The 22512-nt window shown below is 41.6% G+C and overlaps 1 protein-coding gene across 3 annotated transcripts in view; it reads left to right on the top strand.

The window, feature by feature from the left end:
- The window catches only part of LOC142456729 (neuronal acetylcholine receptor subunit alpha-7), a 106237-nt gene that overhangs the window by 68532 nt on the left and 15193 nt on the right, over nt 1-22512 (top strand). For all 3 annotated transcript variants that reach the window (XM_075557961.1, XM_075557962.1, XM_075557963.1), the window contains 5 exons: nt 16102-16181; nt 19023-19190; nt 20414-20608; nt 21280-21366; nt 21574-21683. In XM_075557961.1, the coding sequence (XP_075414076.1) occupies nt 16102-16181; nt 19023-19190; nt 20414-20608; nt 21280-21366; nt 21574-21683 (640 nt within the window). The remainder of the gene's footprint in view (nt 1-16101; nt 16182-19022; nt 19191-20413; nt 20609-21279; nt 21367-21573; nt 21684-22512) is intronic.

Genomic DNA, 22512 nt, shown 5'->3' with positions numbered 1-22512 from the left:
GGCCCGAAAACTTGTTCCAGTTTTCTCATTGGTGGTCCTGATAGCTTTGGGGTTTACATTTAGGTTTTTATCCACTTTGAGTTTACTTTTGTGCATGAGGTGAGATATGGGTCTTGTTTCATTCTTCTGCAAATGGAAATGCAGTTTGTCCAACACCATTTATTGACAAGGCCATCTTTCTATCATTGGATATGTCCAGATCCTTTGTCAAAGATTAGATGCATTTATGTTTGGGTTTCCTGTTCAAATTCATTGGTCTATGTAGTTCTTATTGTACCAGTACCAGGCTGTTTTGCCTACTGTGACTATGAAGTAGGTTTTTAGGTCAGGCAGTGCTAGGCCTCCTACTTGGTTCTTTTAAGGAAGTTCTTTGCTTATCCTGGGTCTTTTGCCTGCCCATATGAAATTGGTAATTAGTCTTTCCATTTCTTTAAAAAATTTATTTGAGATTTGAATTAGAATTACATTGTATCTGTAGGTTGTTTTAGGTAGTATTGTCCTTTTAACAATATTAAATCTGCTTTCCATGAAAATGAGATTTTCATCTATTTATGTAGGTCTTTTTTAGTTTCTTGTAGTAATGTTCTGTAGTTTTCCCTGTATAGTTCATTTGGTACTTTATTAGGTTCATTCAGTAGTATTTCATCTTTTGGGTGGTTGTTGTAAATGGACTGCTATCTAAATGTCTTTTTTCACAGGAATCCAATTGACTTCTTGTGATTAACTTTGTATCCTGCTACCTTGCCAAATTCCTTGATTGTTTAAGGAGACTTTGGGGTTTCTGTATGTAGGATCATATCATCTGCAGATAAGGAGAGTTTCACTTCTTTGCCTATTTGTATTCCTTTGATTTCTTTTTATTGTCTGATGGCTGTAGCTAAAACTTCCAGCACAATGTTGAGTAAGAGTCATGATAGGAGTCATCCTTGCCTGGCTCAGTTCTTAATATTTTCTGCTTTCTTTTCAATTGAGGTTTTACTCTGTTTTGTTCTGCCATTGTTACCGGTTGTTCTTTGTTTTAACAAACATACAAACACACCTTCTAAACAAAAAGCAAACCTTTGTGTTTTGTATGATTTTTACATATGAAATCCAGAATAGGGACCCCCACTTACTTCTAGTCCAATCCAAGAACAGTTAATTCTTATAACATGTCCCTGCTTGACATTCACCTTCATGAAGAGAACACTGAGGGTAAGAGTGCTACAGCAAAATGTAGTGAAGAAAATAGATGGTACCCAGCTATCAACTGGAATAGTGCCTGAGGCCTTAAAAGCTTGTAATCAAACAAGCAGCCATCTAACTGAGGCATCAACTAGGTCCACACAGAAGAAGCACACAAGCCTGTGTGATCCAAAGATGACAATAACAAAATCCAAATATGAAGAGAAGGGTAGCAGAACTTAAATTGTGAACCCCCAATTTATAGAAGGCTAAGGGGGACAGTGGGGACCCAAAATATATCTGCAGAGTATCTAGTCTTATCAGCCTCTAGCAAATCCCATCTGTAAACTTGATTATGGGAATCGAATCATGGTTTAATATGATACTTGGCCAGTTGACCTCCCACTTGACCTAACCTAAATTTGCTTTCGGCTTAAATATTTCCCACTTGTTCCCCAACAGAATTTTCTTTTCTGGCTTTTAAAATATTGTCAATGGTCTTTAATTTCTTACCCTTTGTTTTTTATTTATATTATCATTTTCTTTTTTCTGTTTTATTTATATCGTTTCTATTGGGTTTCTCGGTTTATGAAACACAGTAGGAGTGAATGCATAGAGAGACTAACCAATATAATGCTTCATTGAGGACACAGACACAGGAAAGTGAGGGGAATTGGGGAGCCAACAACGAGTGCAGGAGGGGAAGGGAGCACTAGAACTAATTGTGATGCTGTATTTACAAACCCTTTTTAAAAGTGACCTAATAAAGGAAGTGTATGATATGTGAAGTTTATAGCAAGAAAAGCACTTTAAAAAAAAGAAACCTAGGTTGATCTATGGTTACTATGGGTGAAAGAGGAAGAGTTTTTGCTTAGGGGACATTGAGTTTATGTTAATGATGGTGGAATAATTTGGAAAAAGAAATCAATAATGGTTGCATAACAGGATAACAATGGCACTTTAGAAATATAGAAGCTGTTGAATTGGAGAATGTTTTGTTGTGTTTATTTTTGCCACAGTTAAAAAAATAATTACACTAACAATGAGTACAAGGAAGAAGAAAATGTTCAAAGACTGATTTTTGGTAATGACTTCACAACTCTTCTTGATGTGACTGAGCTATTAAATTGTATGATATGTGGAAGAAGTGCCAATAAAACTGGGAAAAAAACCCAGAAAATTATCTTGAACAGAGCATAGTAGCTATTCAATAAACACAATAAATAGTTAATAAATCCTTTTTTTTGAAGCACCCGCTTCTAATAAATCCTTTTTAATAAAAAATTAATACTAGAAAAACAAATCCAAGATAGATAAACCTATAAAGACAGTAATGAGATTAATAACTACGTAGGGGCACGGCAAGGGAGACTGGGGTGAAATGGGTCCCTAACAACAATAAGCATAAGAGGGAAATGTTCTGAAATCGTTTGTGATAATGATTGCATCTCTCTTCTTACTGTTATCGAATGACTAAATTGAATGTGGATTGCTTTTAATCATTTATTGAGAGCTCTTCCAGCTCTTATGCAATCCATACATCAGTTGGATCAGTCACATTTGTGCATATGTTGTCATCATCATTTTCAAGGCATTTTAAATTGAATGTGAATTATATGCCAATAAAAACATTTTTAAAGAAACAAGTCAATGAATACAAAAGCACGATTTGTTTGTTGTGATAGGCAGGGTTCTCTAGAGAAGCAAGATTGGAACACTTATGGTTGTATGTATGTAAGAGGATAAGTTTATATAGCAGCTCAGAGAGCTCAGTCCAACTCACTTTCGTGGGACAGCTAACACACTGAAGGCCCTTCCAACTCACGCAGCCAAGGAAGCGGACAGTGGGAAGATGAAGTGGTGAGGTGTGGCAGAGGCCAGTAGCACAGTGGAGCGAAGCAGGTCACAGCAGAGCCTCACGAGGTAGCAGTGCAAAGTGGCTGATGGGCGGTGCAGCATCTGCAGTGGTGGCAAGAGGAGGGAAGTCTGCCCACAGACAGGCAAGGTGGGCTGGCACCCCAGCATGGCCCAGCAACAGTCTACCGTGATCCATGGGTTGGGTCAGCCCACAGGTATCACAGCACACATGCTGAAGCAGGGCAGCTAACTCAGGCAGCTTGCTGGTCCAACCACCGGGGAGAGAGAGAAGGGGACCGGCCTCCGGTGAGCCATTTATCTGTCACACCTCCAGAGGAAGGATTCAAGCTGCTACCTGATTGCCAGGCTAACTCCATTCATATCTCCTTATGGGTGCCATGTCTGCAAAAAAACCAACAATTCACATCCATATAGGAAGGAATTCAAATAATCGCTAAATTATAGTTCAGCACAAGTTCAGCAGTTCAAAACCACCAGCTCAACAGTTTGAAATCAGCAGCTGCCCCTCGAAAGAAAGATGAGACTGTCTACTCCAATTAAGATGTAGCGTCTCAGACACCGACAGGGGCAGTTCTACTCTGTTCTTGTGAGTCAAACTTGGCTCAAGAGTAGTGAGTTGAGTATTAACTACCTACACCTTACTAGAATTTCAAAATAGTTCAAAAATAAGCAATCAGGCTAGAAGAAGAACTCTCAAACAGCACACTCGTGGGAAGTGAGATTACTTATGACTCACTCATGTTTTTGAAATTTCCACCAAATGAGGGAATAAGACCAAGCCAGTAAGATGTGAGAATCCCCAAAGAGGTGACTGATCAGTTTCTACATTCCTTTGGGAATAAGAAAGACATTGCCAAAGCAGGAACAGAAAATCTTACAATCATAAAGAACGAAGAGTCACCAATGGAGTATGTGTGATCTCCCTGTCTGAAGGCTCTTGAAGCCCCAGAAGCTGCACAGCACTGAGACTATGAAACAGAGCAGAGAAGCAGTACCAATCTCTGGCCCATGGACCAAGATAGAAGCCAAGGGATCACATGGCTTTGGGCAAAAGATTGTATCCTGAATGTTTCCTTATCCTAACTTGTAGCAACCTGTTAACTTCCCTAACAAACCCCCATAACTGTGAGCATTGTCTGTCAATTCTGTGTAGCAATTGCAGATCATTATTGATCCCATCAGAGAAGGAGAGTGCTGTGTGGGGGACAGTTGGTGTCAGAGTCGGGTAAAAAAGAATGTCTGACGTCTGCCTTGTGACAATCAGTCTGGGAGTTGAATTCTCCTTTTCCAGACTGAAGCTAGAGGAGGCCAGATGGGAGCTTTAGGCCACTTTTCAGCTCTATACAGGATACATAGGTTTCCTTACAAACATTCTCCACACCCTTACAGATACCATATTCCCAAAGAATAGCTGAGATTTTAATAATGTTGGTCATAAGTACAAATTATCTGATTCAAGAGCTACAACACATTTTATGAGTAAATAGCAAGGAAAGGAAAAAGGTTACTAACAAAGTTAGGACAATTCAATTGTCTTTTGACTCTTTAAAGGCAACAATCGAAGCCAGAAACAACATAGTAATAATTTCTAAATATTTAAAGAAAGTAATTGTTAGCCTAGAAATCCGTCCTCAATTAAACTACAGTTTACATGGGAGTGAAATGACAACATTTTCAGGAAAATAAGACTAAAAGTGTTTACCATAAACATGTACAAGTTACACTGCTAATAACTAATATAGGTTTTTTTAGGAACACGGTACAAGGGGGAATAGAAAGCAAAAGAACTGGTAAATAAATTTCAGGGAAATATAAACAGGTTTTAAATGCTTAGTTTTTGGAATAATAAAAACAAGGTTGAATTGAAATACTGGAGCATAAAGCTTGAAACATGATGCCTGGGTTTAAAACTTTAAATTGTACATTGCTCTAGGAAAGCGTAAAGAGACTGGCTTTTTGTATGGAGTACATGATTTAAAAATGTAGGAGTAACCACGAGAAGCATAAACCTTAACTTAAAAGTAGGTAATGGAGTGAGTGGATAGGGGATATGGGAAGCCTAGAGAAAAGGCATTGCTGTCAGATGAGGACATGATCAAAGGCAAAAAATAGTTAGTAAAAATAAAACCCAAAATTTCACTAAAGAAGAGAAAAGTAAATAAATTAAACAGATAGTTTAGATAAAGGTTTCTCAAATATTATATTTTTAATCTAGCTATTGGTTGTTTAGATGCAACTAAACCTACACACAAATGATGAAAGATGAGGGAGAGAAGGAACCTGAGAGACAAGAACTAAAGTCAATGGAGAGTGGCTGTGCTTCCAAGAAACAAGCACTGTCCCCCGCCTTGCTCTTTCTCTATCTGTGTACCACATCTATCTCTGTACGTACACACACACACACACATCTACCTAATTTATATCGGCCTAATCCCTATCTATCTATCTATCTATTGATCTATCTATCTATCATCTTATATCTGTCTATAGAGAGCCCAGATTTCATAGAAATTAAGCTTGCTGTCCCCTAGGTCGATGATTCAAGCCCACCCACCACTTCAAGGGAGAAAGATGAGGCTGTCTGCTCTCATAAAGGTTTACAACTTCAGCAGCCCAAGGGAGCGCTTTCACTCTGCCCTATAGGTCACTGTGAATTTCAGTTGACTCAATGTTAGTGAAATTAGTTTTGTGTAAAGGTAAATTAAAAACACAACAAAAGAATTCATTACCATAGAGTCAATTCTGACTCAGCAATCCTGTAGGACGCGGTCAAACTGCCCAGGTGAGTTTATGAGACTATTCAGGAGAATGCAAAGCCCCGTCTTTCTCCTGCGGAATGGTTGGTGGTTTTGAACTGAGGGCCTTGCTGATGGCACCCAATGCATAACCACTACACAGCAAGGGCCCATAGAGAGATAAGAGACATATATGGGCCCATATAGAGACATATATGGAAAGTAAAGTTGAGATAGATTTTGAGGCATTGACTCACAAGATTGTGGGTAGTAGCAAGTCCAACATCCATAAATCAGGAAACCGTTTCTGAATTACATGGGTCCTCCACTTTCCTTTAGTAATTTTAGTCTTTCCTCTTCAAGTCCCTCAAGAATATGTAAGCAGAGAAGAAAGAGAACAGCTCTCACATGAAACCTTATTAATTAATATTTGTTAATTTGTCATGTTTAGTTGGTTGATCCCGCCTCTTGGGGCTGGAGTTGCCGGGCTCTGGTGATAGTAGTCTTTTCTCTCAGGGCGCTCACAGAGGAGTTGCTTAGTCAGGTGATTTATCTCTAAATGACACAATTATTTCCCACTTTCCTGGCTGAGAATTAAATTCCTTATACTCAGCAGTGGGCATCAGCACCATAAAGGGAGCTGAGTCGGGAAGCAGTAGAGTGTAAGGCTGGGATTAGAGCTCCAGTCCTAAGACCAGGAGCGCTTTCAGGGAGGAGCTAGGCATTGTGTGGGACCCTGAGGAATACTGAGGGTGAAGTCTCAACCCAAACCCACGGGGTCACATGGTCGACAGAGCTTTCTCAGTTCCACCGCTGATGTCTGAAAACAGTTTAGAATGGAGCACCTCATCCTACTGCCTCATTAGCAAGGATGGAATGCCTAAACTTACATGCACTTCTTCCCCACAATTTGCTCCTAGGTTCCATTTATACTTACTGCTTGGTACAACATAACACTCGCCACATGGTCCAGGCAAAATGAGCCATTCCTGAAACCTTCAGTCCACCTCCAAGTGTGTACACCAACCGTGCCCTCTTTGTTCCTCCCTGCAGCACTTTGCTCACCTTTAGATCCTGACAACATGCTCGGTCCTCTGCTTCCACTAAGGAACCCAGGACCTACTCTCCGTCCACAGTCAATCTGTAGTGGCCATGGCCCTAGACCAGGGTCAGAAGCTTCAGTTTGTGAGCATCTGTGGCTCTGAAGTAAAACGGAAAAAATTTAAAGAACATTATTCAGATGATGGTGATTTCTTTTCTTTGTAAAAAATATGTATTTGTGGCTCTGAAATAACTTTTAGATTGTGTTGAGGAGCAGGATTGGCTCTTCCATCTGTAAAGTGTATCTTCCTCTGCCCTAGACCTTTACCTTTGTCACCTGTCTGCGATAAGGCGGGGCAAGCCTCTTCCAAAGCTCTTTTCACACAGTCATCCCTGATCATCCCACTTATCCTTAGAAGCCCGAGGGAATCCTTGGCTAGAGGAAAAGAGAAGAAACCAGGCGCTCTTAAAGGGAAAAGGCCTCACATAGTAGGATCATTCTGAGGATGTACTTTACCACCACCACCACAACTCATATCATGCTGGATGAAATTAGCCAGTGAAAAAAGGACAAATATCATATGAGACTACTAATATAAGGGGGAGAAATAAAACAAGAAAAAGACTTTGATACCAAAGGAAACAGACTTTGGAGACTTCCAAGGGGGGGTGGGGGGGGAGGGAAGTTAAAGCAATGGATTGGACTGTTAATATGTGTTCCTGGGTAAAAGTAATATAGACGTCCACAAGAGGGAGGAGAGAAATCAAGGAATGAATAGAGGGTAAACTATTGAGGCCTTTGATTTGTAGTTTAAACTATTGGATACAAAGTTGATGATCTGAAATGCAAATCCTCACCTAATATAAAATTAAATATTGATTGAAGAAAGTTACATGACCAAAAAATGCTTGAAGGCATTATTCTAGACCTACCTTTAATAAACAAATACCTAAGATACAGTTGGTAGTATTCCCCTAAAAACACTCTCAAGACACTACATAATTTTTAACATTTAATAATCAATTTCTAAATTTATATTTTGATAGAAGTTACAGTGTTAAAATCCCAACTAGTTCAATATTTATTTTTGTTGAAAATGTCACACAGGTAGTCAGTTGCTATTGGTAACATTTAAAATTTTATTTTTATCCATTTGCTTTGCAGTACCAAGAGTCTATTCAATCAGTTAAATTGTTCCAAATACTAAGAGAAAGAGGTCAGGTGTCTTTTGTTTTGTTTCCAGAGATGAATCACTGATTTAACAGATATTCATAAAGTCACTATTATAAATGTGAAACAGACAAGAAGGAACCCAAACTTAAACAAAATTATATATCTTATAACTTGCCTCTGGTCAGGTGGTCAGTTTCTTCTAATGCTGGCGCCATAATGATGGGCACACGTTCAGAGTCTGGGGTAGACCCTCTGTGCTGTAATTGTAGGGGGAAACTTGAGTTTTAAAAGAGAATGCAAAAGATAGTCTTATTTGGTGACTCATTTACAAGAGGTTCAAATGCATGTACATAAATGTCAAGAGGAGTCTTAATTTAACTTCTGCCCTAAAAAGAATTAATCAGGGCACATAAATTAATACGTTGCCTGCAGGACAGTGCAGTGTTCCCTTCCACTGTAAATGGAGCCAACATGAATTAGGGTCCGTCCACTGGTTGGCAGCAAACAGCCACAACAGTCTCTGTGGAGTTAAAATTTTGTAAACAGACATTTGAATGTGGTTTTGACTTTGTGACCGCTTCAAAATAAAGAAGTACTTTGGAATCAAACACTTTCAGAAATGCTGAAGTCCCTCCATAGACTATTAGGACGCCACAGAAACTTGTTTGAAAATCAAGGGAATATGTTTAGTGAACTTGAAAGGAAAGGTCTTTTTTTTTTAAGCTATTTTGAACTGATCATAGAATGGGACTCATTAGAACAAGCAGATAGAGAGTGCAGTTAATCAGAGAATATTTACTCTCGCTTTCCCTGTATGTGGTTGGAAGTAAAAGTCATGGTTATGCCCCTTTTAACCCAAATGACTGCTCTTAACTGCTCCCTTCGCTGTACTCCTCCCTCCTGCCATGTCTTTCTTCCGCCCTCTTTCTTCCCTTCCTCCCCCTCCCTCCCTTCTTTTCTCCTGTTCTTCCTTCTTCCATTCCAGTTTCATCACAATATATTTGAACATTACATTTCATCTATGACTTTCTTGAACCCAGGATCCCCCAATTACAGTTCTCCTTATTATTAATACAGATTTTTAAATGTTTTCTTCGTATAATTTTTTAAATACTTGCTATTTTTCCTCTCTGTTGCTCTGAATCAATAGAATTCTCTTCCCAGAGACTACTAAGATCATGTTCTAATTTGGACTCTTTGTTTCTACACTCACTGCCTATTTCTTATCTTGGACATCTCACTTATTGGACCAGAAAAATTAGGAAAAAACAAAGAAATAAAATATAAATTATTGAACTAAACCCATTTTGTATTAAATACTTTTATTCATTGCTCATACAGCTCTTATCACAATCCATACACCATCCATTGTGTCAGCACATTTGTATATACGTTGCAATCATCATTTTCATGAACCCTTGATAGGTTGTAGATGATTATTTTCATATCTTACATCATCCTCTGTCACCCTTCACCGACTTTTCTATTGTTCGTCCCCCTGAGAGGGGGTGGTGTGTAGATCATTATGATTGATTCCCCCTTTTCCCACCACACCAACCTTCCTCTATTCTCTTTTTTAAAAAATCATTTTATTAGGGGTTCGCACTACTCTTATCACAATCCATACGTACATCAATTGTGTAAAGCACATCTGTACATTCATTGCCCTCATCATTCTCAAAACATTTGCTCCCCACTTAAGTCCTTGGCATCAAGTCCTCATTTTTCCCCTGCCTCCCCGCTCCCCCCTCTCTAATGAGCCCTTTATAATTTATAAATTATTATTTTGTCATATCTTACCCTGTCTGACGTCTCCCTTCACCCACTTTTCTGTTGTCCGTCCCCCAGGGAGGAAGGTCATATGTAGATCCTTGTAATCGGTTCCCTCTTTCCAACCCACTCTCCCTCCACCCTGCCAGTATCGCCACTCATACCGCTGGTCCTGAAGGGATCATCTGCCCTGGATTCCTTGTGTTTCCAGTTTCTATCTGTACCAGTGTACATCCTCTGGTCTAGACAGACTTTCAAGGTAGAATTCGTATCATGATAGTGGGAGGGTGGGGGGAGAGGGCAGAGGAAGAAGCATTTAGGAACTAGAGGAAGGTTGTATTTTTCCTTGATGCTACATCACACCTTGATTGGCTCATGTCCTCCCTTATGCCCCTCTGCAAGGGGATCTCCAGTGGCCAAGAAATGGTCTTTGGTCCTCCACTCTGCATTCCCTTCCCCCCCATTCACTATGGTAAGATTTTTTTTGTTTTGATGATGCCTTATACCTGATCCATTCGACACCTCGTGATCACACAGGTTGGTGTGCTTCTTCCATGTAGACTTCGTTACTTCTGAGCTAGATGGCCGCTTGTTTACCTTCAAGCCTTGAAGACCCCAGATGCTATACCTTTTGATAGCCAGGCACCATAAGCTTTCTTCACCACATTTGCTTATGCAACCATTTTGTCTTCAGCAATCATGTCGGGAAGGTGAGCATCACAGAGTACCGGATTATTAAAACAAAGTGTTCTTGTGTTGAGGAAGTACTTGAGTCGAGGCCCAATGTCCATCTGCTACCTTAATTCTTAACATACAGCTATAAGTACGTAGATCTACTTCCCTCTGGTTATATATAAATAAATTTACATATGTACATGCCTGTATTCAGATCTCTATAATTGCCCTTTGCCTCTTGGTTCTTTCCTCTATTTCCTTTTACTTTCCTCTTGTTCCACCATCATGTTCCACCTTCATTCAGGGTTTAGTAATTCCTCACTGTTAAATTGCCCTTGATTAAGCCCCACTAGGCATCCTACACCCTTCTCTCCATCAATTTTAGCTCATTTGTTCCCTTGTCCCTGAAACTCATTTCTTCTTTTTTTTGTTTTAGACCTCTACAAGTCCGTGCTTATGAAAATGTATATGGGGAACAAACTATCTGACACCTGATCCTAAGATTCTGGTGCCTTGTATTCTTTGCCATCATTTTCCAGTGGTTCTTATTAGCTCTTGAACCTTATTTATTTGGTGATTTTCTCCCTATCAATATTGTTTATTGATATAAATTCTTTTAGCTGAGATCTGTTAGCCTTGTCTTCTCTCTTACATGTCATTTCAATACTCTGGATTAAACCATTCATTTTTATCAGCCATACCTCCCACGTATTAAAAAATGTCTTCTACAAGTAATTTTCCTATGTTCATGATGCTGTTGATGTTCTTCTGAGACTATTAGAGATAAATTTTCAAAACATATTTAGTCATACTTTTGTGCTTTTTGGATACTTATTTTGTATCTACTCTTAATTGTGTCCTTCATTCTGCATGTTGTTCTCAAGCATCTCTAGATTTTGTGTTTTCTTATAGGGGACCTCAGGAATAGAAACCACCTATCAGTTTGTCGTACTGTGGAGGATTGTGTGTTGCTGTGATGCTGGAACCTATACCACTGGTATCTCGGATACAAAAAGGATCAGTTATGTGGACCAGTTTAAATGGAGTTCTTATACTAAGGTAGACTAGGAAAGACCTAGAGATCTACTCCCTTAAATCAGTCAATATAAACTCTATAGATCACAACAGAATAAATACTAGAAGATAAACCCCATAGGTTATAAGGCATTCAAAGTTTATAATACTAGATTAAACCATGCTCAAAGATAAATGATGTTTTGTTATGCTGTGTGTGGAGACAACTATGAGTCAAAGGAGACTTAATAACAACTAACAGCAACAGAAATAGGAATGATTATGGAAGTGTGGAAATGAGCAGAAATGCTAGTTTAGGGTAAGTGGGACTCAGGTAAACCTTACAAAGGGGTCCCAGAGTTACCAGAATAAGAAACAATTTATTCTAGGTTGTAGTGCCTTGATTTATTGCCTGTTTTCTTGAGACCATTTAGTTTTATGTAAATGTAGGACTATTTGTTTCGCTCCTTGTGTTGTTTCATTTTTTCTATCTTTCCTTCTCCGGGGTAGAGTAGGTTCTGTAGATGAGAAGGGACTAGGTGAGAGGGAGAGGGGCTTAGGTGCACTTGTCTGAAATGTTTACTTCTTCTCTTCAACAAGCCTTTGTCATATCCTCCAAACATGGCCCTGGACCTCTGTGCTCTGCTTCACTCAGATCCCTCCTGCACTGTGCACCTTCCATTTTTCAAGCTGGACTCAGTCCCACCCTGGGACTAGAGCCAGGAACTGAGGGTGTTAAAAGCTATGCTCTGTATAACTAGTTAGATGACCATGTCCGACTTTTCTACACTGGTTGTTGTTAACTACGTTGAGTCCATCTAGTCAGGATTGGTTACAGGTTGTGCCACTGTGACCTACAGGGTTTTCATGGACTGATTTCTGAAGTAGATGGCCAAGACTGTCAATCCAGATGACCTAACTCTGAAAGTTCTACTGAAACCCACTCACCATCACAGTGTTTTAGAATGTAAAGGATAGCCCACAACTCAGATATAATTTAAAGAGAACATTTATGACGTCTTTAATAAGAAAAGACAAAGAATATCATCTGCATGAAGGAGAACATTAGCAGGGGGGTCTTAATGGTGCCCAACAATTTACAGAGATTCAGAAGCTTAGAAAGAACCTGAGAGGGTGAAGGGAACATTCATAGAAGCATGGTAGGTGGCAGATCAATATATCACAGTTACAGCTGTGCAGATGCGGAAATGGGACCACGACTGGGACACATACATTATTTTAGAGGGAAAATTACGCAAGATTGACTGAGTGCCCTCCTACCAAGGCAGTCAGGATGTGCCTCAAATTCCATTCAGGCACACCCGGGAAAATCCCTAAGGGCTATACTGCTTCTCTCTGGATGACAGTAATCCACTCTCTAATGCATTCTCCCTGAAGGCAAAACTATTCCCTGCTGCTGGTTGAATAGAAAGAATTCAGTGGAGGGTGAATTTATGTGGAGACCTATAAATGGATTTAGAGCTTCCACTGTGAAATGTAGCCCTTTGAAAGAGATTTAAACTCTAATACAATACAGCACACATACCTGCTGTGGTAGTTACATAATTTTCATGTCAACTTGAAGTGTAATGGTGGAGTCTAGACTGTCAATCAGTTCACAGACTGATGGTGCCTCCTAGTGGGGTGACTTCCTCATAAGGAGGGTCCTGGGAACCTTCCCCCCTCTCTGCTTCAACTTTTGCTATTGAGTTACTCAGAGAGCTGTCAGAAACACCACCTGTCTGCACCCACCAGCCTGGGCTCTCCCTGCATTCGGCATCATTGCATGTGGCTGCATGAGTCCAAAGTGGGATTTATGGACTAGTATCGGATTTGTGGACTTGTTCTGGACTGGGCTGGGATGTTTGCTTGATATATAATTACCTCTTGATATAAAGCTCTCTCTTGCACATTATATGAGTGTCACTGAATTTGTTCCTCTAGTCAACCCAGCCTAACACACGTGCCCTAATATATTGGCTGTAATCAAACCAGTGTTTTTCTGATGGAAGGCAAGAATTCTACCAATAGAATCACCTCTTCCCTTAATCTGCCATTTCTTATCTCCCCAAATACATTGACATTTCTTATCTTCTTAATTCCTAATGCATTTGTTAGCATTATTTTGTTAGCATTATTTTTATATGCACATTTTCTTTTTCTCTTTTTATATTTTATTAGGGGCTCATACAACTCTTATCACAATCCATACATATACATACATCAATTGTATAAATCACATCCGTACATTCTTTGCCCTAATCATTTTCAAAGCATTTGCTCTCCACTTAAGCCCTTTGCATCAGGTCCTCTTTTTTTTTCCCCTCCCTCCCCGCTACCCCCTCCCTCATGAGCCCTTGATAATTTATAGATTGTTATCTTGTCTTATCTTGCCCTATCTGGTGTCTCCCTTCACCGCCTTCTCTGCTGTCTATCTCCCAGGGAGGAGGTCACATGTGGATCCTTGTAACCGGTTCCCCCTTTCCAACCCACCCTCCCTCTACTCTCCCAGTATCACCCCTCACACTCCTGGTCCTGAAGGTATCATCCACCCTGGATTCCCTGTGCCTCCAGCTCCTATATGCACCAGTGTATGACCTCTTCCCTATCCAGTCCTGCAAGGTAGAATTTGGATCATGGTAGTTGGGGGGAGGAAGCATCCAGGATCTGGGGGAAAGCTGTGTTCTTCATCGGTACTACATCACACCCTGACTGACCCATCTCCTCTCCTAAACCCCTCTGTGAGGTGATCTCCAGTGGCTGGCAAATGGACTTTGGGCCTCCACTCTGCACTTACCCCTTCATTCACTATGATATATACATATATATATACATATATATATTATTTTTTTGGATGATGCCTTATACCTGGTCCCTTTGGCACCTTGTGATCGCACAGGCTGGTGTGCTTCTTCCATGTGGGCTTTGTTGCTTCTGAGCTAGATGGTCACTTGTTCATCTTCAAGCCTTTAAGACCCCAGACACTATCTCTTTTGATAGCCAGGCACCATCAGCTTTTTTTTGCCACATTTGCTTATGCACCCATTTGTCTTTGGCGATCATATCATGGAGGTGTGCAGCCAATGATATGATTTTTTTGCTCTTTGATGCCTGATAACTGATCCCTTCGGGACCACGTGATCACACAGGCTGGTGTGTTCTTCCATATGGGCTTTGTTGCTTCTGAGCTAGATGGCCGCTTGTTTATCTTCAAGCCTTTAAGACCCCAAACACTATCTCTTTTGATAACTGGGCACCATCAGCTTTCTTCATCACATTTACTTGTTCACCCACTTTGGCTTCAGCAGTTGTGTCAGCAGTTGTATCTACATTTTCAAAAGCACAATTTATATGAATAGGAAGTGTGCATGTATAGGAAATTAGTCCCTTCCAAGATGTTCTTTAAGAAACTCTCCCTATATATGAATATGGAGAAATAGATATATGGGCATTTATTTATAGGTTTAGTATCAAGGTAGCAGATGGACATTGGGCCTCCACTCAAGCACTTCCTCAATTCAAGAATACTTTGTTCTATTATCTGGCATTCTATGATGCTCACCTTCCCGACACAATCACTTAAGACAAAGCAGGTGAACATGCAAATATGGTGAAGAAAGGTCATGGTGCCCGGCTATCAAAAGATATAGCATCTGGGGGCTTAAAGACTTGAAGGTAAACAAGTAGCCATCTAGCTCAGAAGCAACAAATCCCACATGGAAGAAGCACACCAGCCTGTATGACCACAAGGTGTCAGAGGCATTAGATAACAAGCATCATCAGAACAAGAAAGCATATCATAGTGAATGAGGGGGGAGTGCAGGGTGGAAACCCAAAGTCCATTTGTAGGCCACTGGAGATCCCCTTACTGAAGGGTCTCAGGGAGGAGACAGCCAGTCAGGGTGCAATGTAGCAACAATGAAACATACAACTTTCCTCTAGTTCCTAAATGCTTCCCCACTCCCTACTATCATGATCCCAATTCTACCTTACAAATCTGACTAGACCAGAGGATGTACACTGGTACAGATAGGAACTGGAAACACAAGGAATCCAGGGCGGATAATCCTTTCAGGACCAGTGGTGTGAGTGGCGATACTGGGAGAGTAGAGGGAGGGTGGGTTGGAAAATGGGAACTGATTACAAGGATCTACATGTAACCTCCTCCATGGGTGACGGACAACAGAAAAGTGAGTGAAGGGAGACATCCAACAGTGCAAAATATGACAATAATAATTTATAAATTACCAAGGGTTCATGAGGAAGTGGGGAGCCAGGGGGGGGAACGAGGAGCTGATGCCAAGGGCTTAAGTGGAGAGCAAATGTTTTGAGAGTGTTGAGGGCAGCAAATGTATAAATGTGCTTGACACAATTGGTGTATGTATGGATTGTGATAAGAGTTGTATGAGCCCTAAATGATAAAGAAAGAAAGAAAGAAAGAAAGAAAGAAAGAAAGAAAGAAAGAAAGAAAGAAAGAAACTCTCCCACAGCCAGACAGGAGCCCTTATGGGCACATAGGCTGCTTGTCTCATATGAACAAGAGTCCCTGCCAGAGCTGCTCCTTTTGCCATGACTGCTCAGTCATAACCAAGCACTCAGAAACCTTCTGCTTGGTAATATTGTCTCATTAAATGCTTTTACCGTTTCTAGTGCTGATGAACGATTTGATGCCACGTTCCACACCAACATCTTAGTTAATTCCTCTGGGCATTGTCAATACCTCCCTCCAGGTAAGACTGTTTCCTCTTGTCCTGCCTCCATTAATAATGTGTGAGTTTAGGTGTCAGCTCTAGTGTGAACGAGCTCTGTGCACTTTCTGCCTTTCTCACTCTCACTGCTGTGGAGTGGATGCCGACTCACAGCCGCCCTATGGGACAGGGTAGAACCGTCCCGGTGGGTTTCTGAAGCTGTAACTCTTTACTAGACTGGGGAGTCTCATCTCCCCCTGAAACCAAGCAGCTGACTCATGGTTAGTCACCCAACGCATAACCCACTACACCAGCAGGGTCTTGCTCAATCCCCATTTTTCCTCTGTCCTTCTTCTTCCCCTCCATTCTTCCCTCATATATTGCCCAACTGGTTTGTCTTACAATTATTGCTCAAGCCATCTTTGGCAACAAGTATCATGTATTTTTATTAGCTTTGGTGTGTTCTTTAAAGAATTTAAGGGAGTTTTCCTTGTTCAATAATTCTTAATTGTCCTTACAACCTGTCAGCCTAAGACACGTGTTATTTTTCTATTTCAGAATTTGTGTTTTTTCTCAATTCAAGGACTGTAGTGATGCTGTTGAGAAAGTGTTGGAATGGTCTCTTACTGAGAATTCTTAATGACCATTTAGGATATTGGATCCAACATCAAATTCTTCCAGAAGAGAACTGATTGATTATTTGTTCCTGAATGAGTTTTTTTCTCGTTTTATTTTTCTACACAAACTATTGTTGCCCTGTTTTCAAGGATTGATTCTTTTTCCAGGATTTTTTTGGTCAGATTCACTGGGATAAAAAAAAAAAATCAACCATTAGATGGAAAGGTCACTGGGATTTTATAGCTTTGAGGTACCTTTATAATAAGCTTTTACATGTGTATATTCATAAGGTTCTCCTTCACAGGATAGGTTTTTCCCAGGTTATCTACCCTGCTATACTACCCTGATTTATGAATGAGGCCTGATTAACTGTTTGCTTTAATTCCCTGAATCCTTTCTTACACACACACACACACACACACACACACACACACACACACAGGTGTACACATTCCCTAACCCATTAGCCCACTTCGCAGTGGTTTTACCTGCTAATTCACCTCACCCCCCCACCCCAAAAAAAAACAAAAGCAAAAATCATGAATGATGCATTGTCATAAGATTTGTAAGAGCCCCCAATAAATGGTTAATTTTTTTTTAAATCACTGCCGTGGAGTTGATTCTGACTCATGGAAGAGGATAGAACTGCCCTGGGGGTCTGAAGCAGTAACTCTTTCAGAAGTATAAAGCCCCCTTTCCCCAAGATTCACCTCACAACATACAACAGAGCTGTCTTTGCATTCAGATTTATGGGGCGGGGGGCAAACTCTCCCTCTTTGGCAAAGAATCTGGTTTTCTCACCTCAGGATGCACCACTTTGAAAACCTGAGAATTATCCGGGATGGATGCTCCATAATCAATATATGAATGTGTGATTAACTCAGTGAGTGGTAGATAACCAAGAACCAAAGCCAGACTGCCCAGTGGAACTGCTCTGTGGGGTTTCCATGTCTCAGAATCTTATGGAAGCAGATTGCCTCATCATTCTCCCTCAGTATGGCTGGTAGGTTCAAACCACCAACCTTTCAGTCAATAGACCAATGCTTACTCCATGACACTGCCATAGCTCCTCAATGGCAGATAGCTCGCACTTGAATATTTATATGGAAGCCCTTCAGCTCCCCAGTGCTCTCCCAAACACATATTGCAGACTGAAGCTGTGGACTGAGTCTTTCATACGCTTTGTATTCCGTTTCCCAGACCTGTGTATTGCAGCTTCTGTTATGAGAGTTCTTTTAGAAAACGAGGCCGGGTAGTCATCGATGTAGAGGAATAGTGTGCTCAAGATGGTTCTGAGGTCTTAGGCCATTTCCAACCATCTGCAGCCATGACACATTTTTAAATGTAAATTAAGAGCCCTGGTGGTATAGTGGTTCCACATTGGACTGTGATCCACTTTGTCGGCAGTTCGAAACCACCAGCCACTCTGAGGGAGGAAGACTGGGCTTTCTGCTCCCGTAAACCATTACAGACTCGGAAAGCCACAGGAGGTCGCTGTGAGTCCACATGGACTCGATGGCAGTGAGTAAACAATATGGTTTCAGGGTAAACGTATTAGTTCTTGTTCTGCTCGTGATCAGAATATACGTAGGTAGTTAAAATTACTTCCAGGTGTATTTCTAAAGAGCCATGTATTTTGTCTATTTTTAACCTAAAGAACTGCTAGGCCACCTTGACAAATATACACACATATATAGCCCCTCCATTGTTTTATTTTCTGCTTTGAAATTTCCTATAGTTTTTAGTTTTGCCCCATCATTTAGCATTCAATTATGCACATAATAATCAGAAAATTACACGGAAAACCCCTAAAACAGTCTTCTTCCATGGAGCGTGTCAGTACTGTGCTTGGATTTTGAGAGAGTGAAGCTTTAACTGAGCTGTTTCTCTAGAGAGTTTCAAGAAGGGTCAAATTTGTTTATTCTCTAGAGGCTTCGCTGCAGTTTGGAGACAAAAAAATTGGCCTGAAACCCCGTGGGTGGCATCAGACCAGAGGTGCCTCTAACAGGGCGTCCACTTAAGCCGCATCCACGGGGCAACTATCCTGGGGCACTCACCCAAGCACACTTCATGTAAAAAGAGTTTCACAATGGCTGTGACCTGTAGGTAGTTCTGCAGCCTCCTTAGCAACCTAAGTCATGCAGAAGAGGCATTACATTGCATGTAACGGGCAGTGTGTGATTATGGAGGCCGGGAATGTCCTACATTTCAGACAGCATCTCCATCGGCTTGTGGTGGGTTTTACCATCTTCATTGCCCTCTCAGGCATATTCAAGAGCTCCTGCTACATCGATGTGCGCTGGTTCCCCTTCGACCTGCAGCAGTGCAAGCTCAAGTTTGGATCCTGGTCCTACGGAGGGTGGTCCCTGGATTTGCAGATGCAGGAGGCAGACATCAGTGGCTACATTCCCAATGGAGAGTGGGATCTTGTGGGTAAGTGCCTTGGGCACAAATCAAGAGAAGGCTTGCGAACAAACACACACACTGGCAAATAGCTTGGGAGGAAGTTGCCTTAGACTTGTTTTCTCCTTAAAAGTTTGGAATTTGCCCCTTTACTTTTCAGTGTGACTGCTTATTGAGCCCTGTAGTATACTCCATCATTTGCTGAGAATGGTGAGATAGAAAATGTGAAGTAGGTAGACAGCCCGATGATACTTTCTGTGAGGAACAGGCAGTTACGGTGAGGACTGCATTTAAACAAGCCATTGTCGGTATAAAACATAGTAGGAAAACATTGGTCATAAAGTAGACTCTGATTCTTGAGACTATGAACTCAGGTGTGTCATAGTACAACGATGCTGGAGCAGACATCAGTGCTCAAAAAAGTGTTTAATAGCTGATTTTCCCACGGAGTCTCTGGGAGGACTCTACACGCCAGCCTTTTCGTTGGCAGCCAAGCTGGTTGCCCACCTGTACTGCCCGGGGACTCCAGTACTCGTTTTGAAACTGCCATGGAGTAGATACCGACTCAGAGGGGCCCAGGGCTTCTAAGATGGTAAGTCTCTATGGAGCACACCACCTCCTTTTTCGTCCGAGTTGGAAGTGCCCATCTTTTGGTTTGCAGCCCAAAGCCTAACCCTCAACACTACCAGGGCTCCTGTGTTAGTATAAACCAAAGCAAGCAAACTCACTTCCGTCAAGTCAAGGCCGAATTACAGAGACCCGACAGGATAGGGCTGAACTTCCCCCTGTGAGTTGCTGAGTCTAAAAAAACCCTTCTTTCACCTGCAGAGCGGCTAGTGGTTTTGAACTGCTGATCCATCAGTTAGTAGCTGACCGAGTAATCACGATGCCCCCGGGGCTCCTGTAAGAATCTCTGTATTATTCCAATCCTCCTATATTCCTAAGATCAGATGGGATAACAAACGTCCCTTTGTGAGTTATATTTAGTATTGACAACAGAAAAAAAATTAAATTCGTAAGGATGTAACATTTATACATGTATAATAAAATCTTTCATTTTAATAATATATTTCAACCCATCAAAAATATTTATCACTTTTCTCTAACGTCATCTTAAATAACTCATATTACAGGGAAGGTCTGCTAAGCACTAACTAGATACCCTTTTAGTCCTTAACGAGCTACGCGAGTGTGTTTGTGTTTGACGTGTGGTTGTATTCAAGTGCCGACTCCTTCTGCTCCTCTCCGTGAAGGAATCCCAGGCAGAAGGAGCGAGAAGTTCTATGAGTGCTGCAAGGAGCCCTACCCAGATGTCACGTTCACGGTCACCATGCGGCGCAGGACCCTCTATTACGGCCTCAACCTGCTCATCCCCTGTGTGCTCATCTCTGCTCTGGCCCTGTTGGTGTTCCTGCTGCCCGCAGACTCTGGCGAGAAAATCTCCCTGGGTAAGTGCTTAGGGCTTGGCAGGCCTCACGCAGGAAGGAGTTTCCATGAGACTGAGTCACGGGATTGGCTCAGTGGGGCTCTCTATGGACATTGGTTCAGATGACCCAACGGCCCATTTGGATCATCTGACAGTAGCATCCTGGCCTCAAGTGTGTGTGTAGAGACTGTCTCCTTGACAGTGGTGGGCACCCCCTCTGGCAGCTGCCTGTAGGTACCAGTTGTGGGAAGTAGGGAGACCCAGGGAGGGAATAATTTGATTCAACTGCGAGCAGTCTTTAATTGGCTACAGTGATTGTGGACATCAAGCAGTTTAATCTAGTATCAGTGTCATATACAATGTAATTGCATATGGCATTGTCAATACGGAGAAAAAAATTTTCTGCTATAGAAACTACCTCTTAATAATAATGTCACAGAGAAAATGGGCTATGTGTGCTCAATTAAACTATTTTGGGGGGATTGATTCTTCTAACGTCTGGCTCCAGCAGGGGCCACTGTGCTCCTCCAGGGAAGGGCATGGGCTGTCCCCAGAAAGAGCCATGTGCCATCAGCACAGGTGCCATGCCTAGAGTGTCAGGAATTTCCCTGCCTCCAGCTCCTGCCTCCTGTGATTCTCAGCTTGAGAGCCTTGTCATCAGTTACCTAAGGAACCTTTCTGTGCCTCTCCTAGGGATCACAGTCTTACTGTCTCTCACCGTCTTCATGCTGCTTGTGGCTGAGATCATGCCTGCGACATCTGATTCTGTGCCACTGATCGGTGAGGCGCGCCCTAAAGCCCCGGGGCAAAAGTGTGCTGGGGTTTCCTAGCAGGTGGACAGAGAAGTACACTGCCTGTGTTCGTTTTCTGCTTGGGGGAAATGGCTTCTTCATCCAGGCAGAACGACCCAGACTCTGCTGCCCTGCCATGGGTCGTGTCATAGAAGCTCTCCCTCTGGGTCTCACCCTCTGTCTGTTCTCTCTGCAGCCCAGTATTTTGCCAGCACCATGATCATCGTCGGTCTTTCTGTTGTTGTGACAGTGATCGTGCTGCAGTACCATCACCATGACCCTGATGGGGGCAAGATGCCTAAGTGGGTATGTCCCTGTCCTACCCACAGGCTGCATCAGAATCGACTCCCAGGCTCTGCAGACTGGACCACTGCCAAACCTTTGAACAGTGCAGACTGTAGGCAGATGAAAATGGGATTGTAGTCACAGGATGTTAGCTTGTTTCCATTGTGGATTTTAAAAAGAGGGCATGATAAATGAATGGCATGAATAATCTGGTTTAAAGATCACCTCTAAAACTGCCATTTCTAAATAATAGCTTTATTTTTATGTGAATCCATCAATCTTTGAAGGGAGTACATATTTAGGAAGCATGTGCCTTAGGATCGAAAATTAAGCATACTGAGGCACATTTGTTTATTTTTATCTACTATCACAGAGACAGTTTCTCACACTGACTGCTTTATACATTATGCTAGCAAGTAAATTATTTTCAGCTGTTCTGTGAACCACACCACAGACTGCTGGCAACATGGTTGCATCTTCAAAACATAAAAATCAGAGATAGTAAGTTATAGGATGACTAATCAAAACAGTCTGTAGAATAAATGTCACTGAAGGGGGGATGGAATGGGAGAAAAGGAAGTGAATGGGTGAATACCTAGCAATGAATATTTTACAAATTGAATCTACTTATGACCGTCAAGTCTGTCAATGTCCTTCAACCTTCTAAGCACCTTTGGAGCTGTCTAGTGACCCTTAGCTAGCTACATGATGTGTACCTCGGAGGTCTCTACCCGAGCTCGCCTTACCACAGTGTCCTCTTGAACGGCCAGAAGATGCTGATTCAAGCCTAGCTAATGGCTACACTTCCTCACCTTCCTTGACAAAGCATGCTGCCAGGGGAAAGTGGATC

The sequence above is a fragment of the Tenrec ecaudatus genome, chromosome 9 (assembly GCF_050624435.1).
Source record: "Tenrec ecaudatus isolate mTenEca1 chromosome 9, mTenEca1.hap1, whole genome shotgun sequence".
NCBI classification, from domain to species: Eukaryota; Metazoa; Chordata; class Mammalia; order Afrosoricida; family Tenrecidae; genus Tenrec; species Tenrec ecaudatus.
The sequence above is the reverse complement of the archived record's forward strand: the minus strand, read 5'-3'. Positions and strand labels throughout refer to the sequence as shown.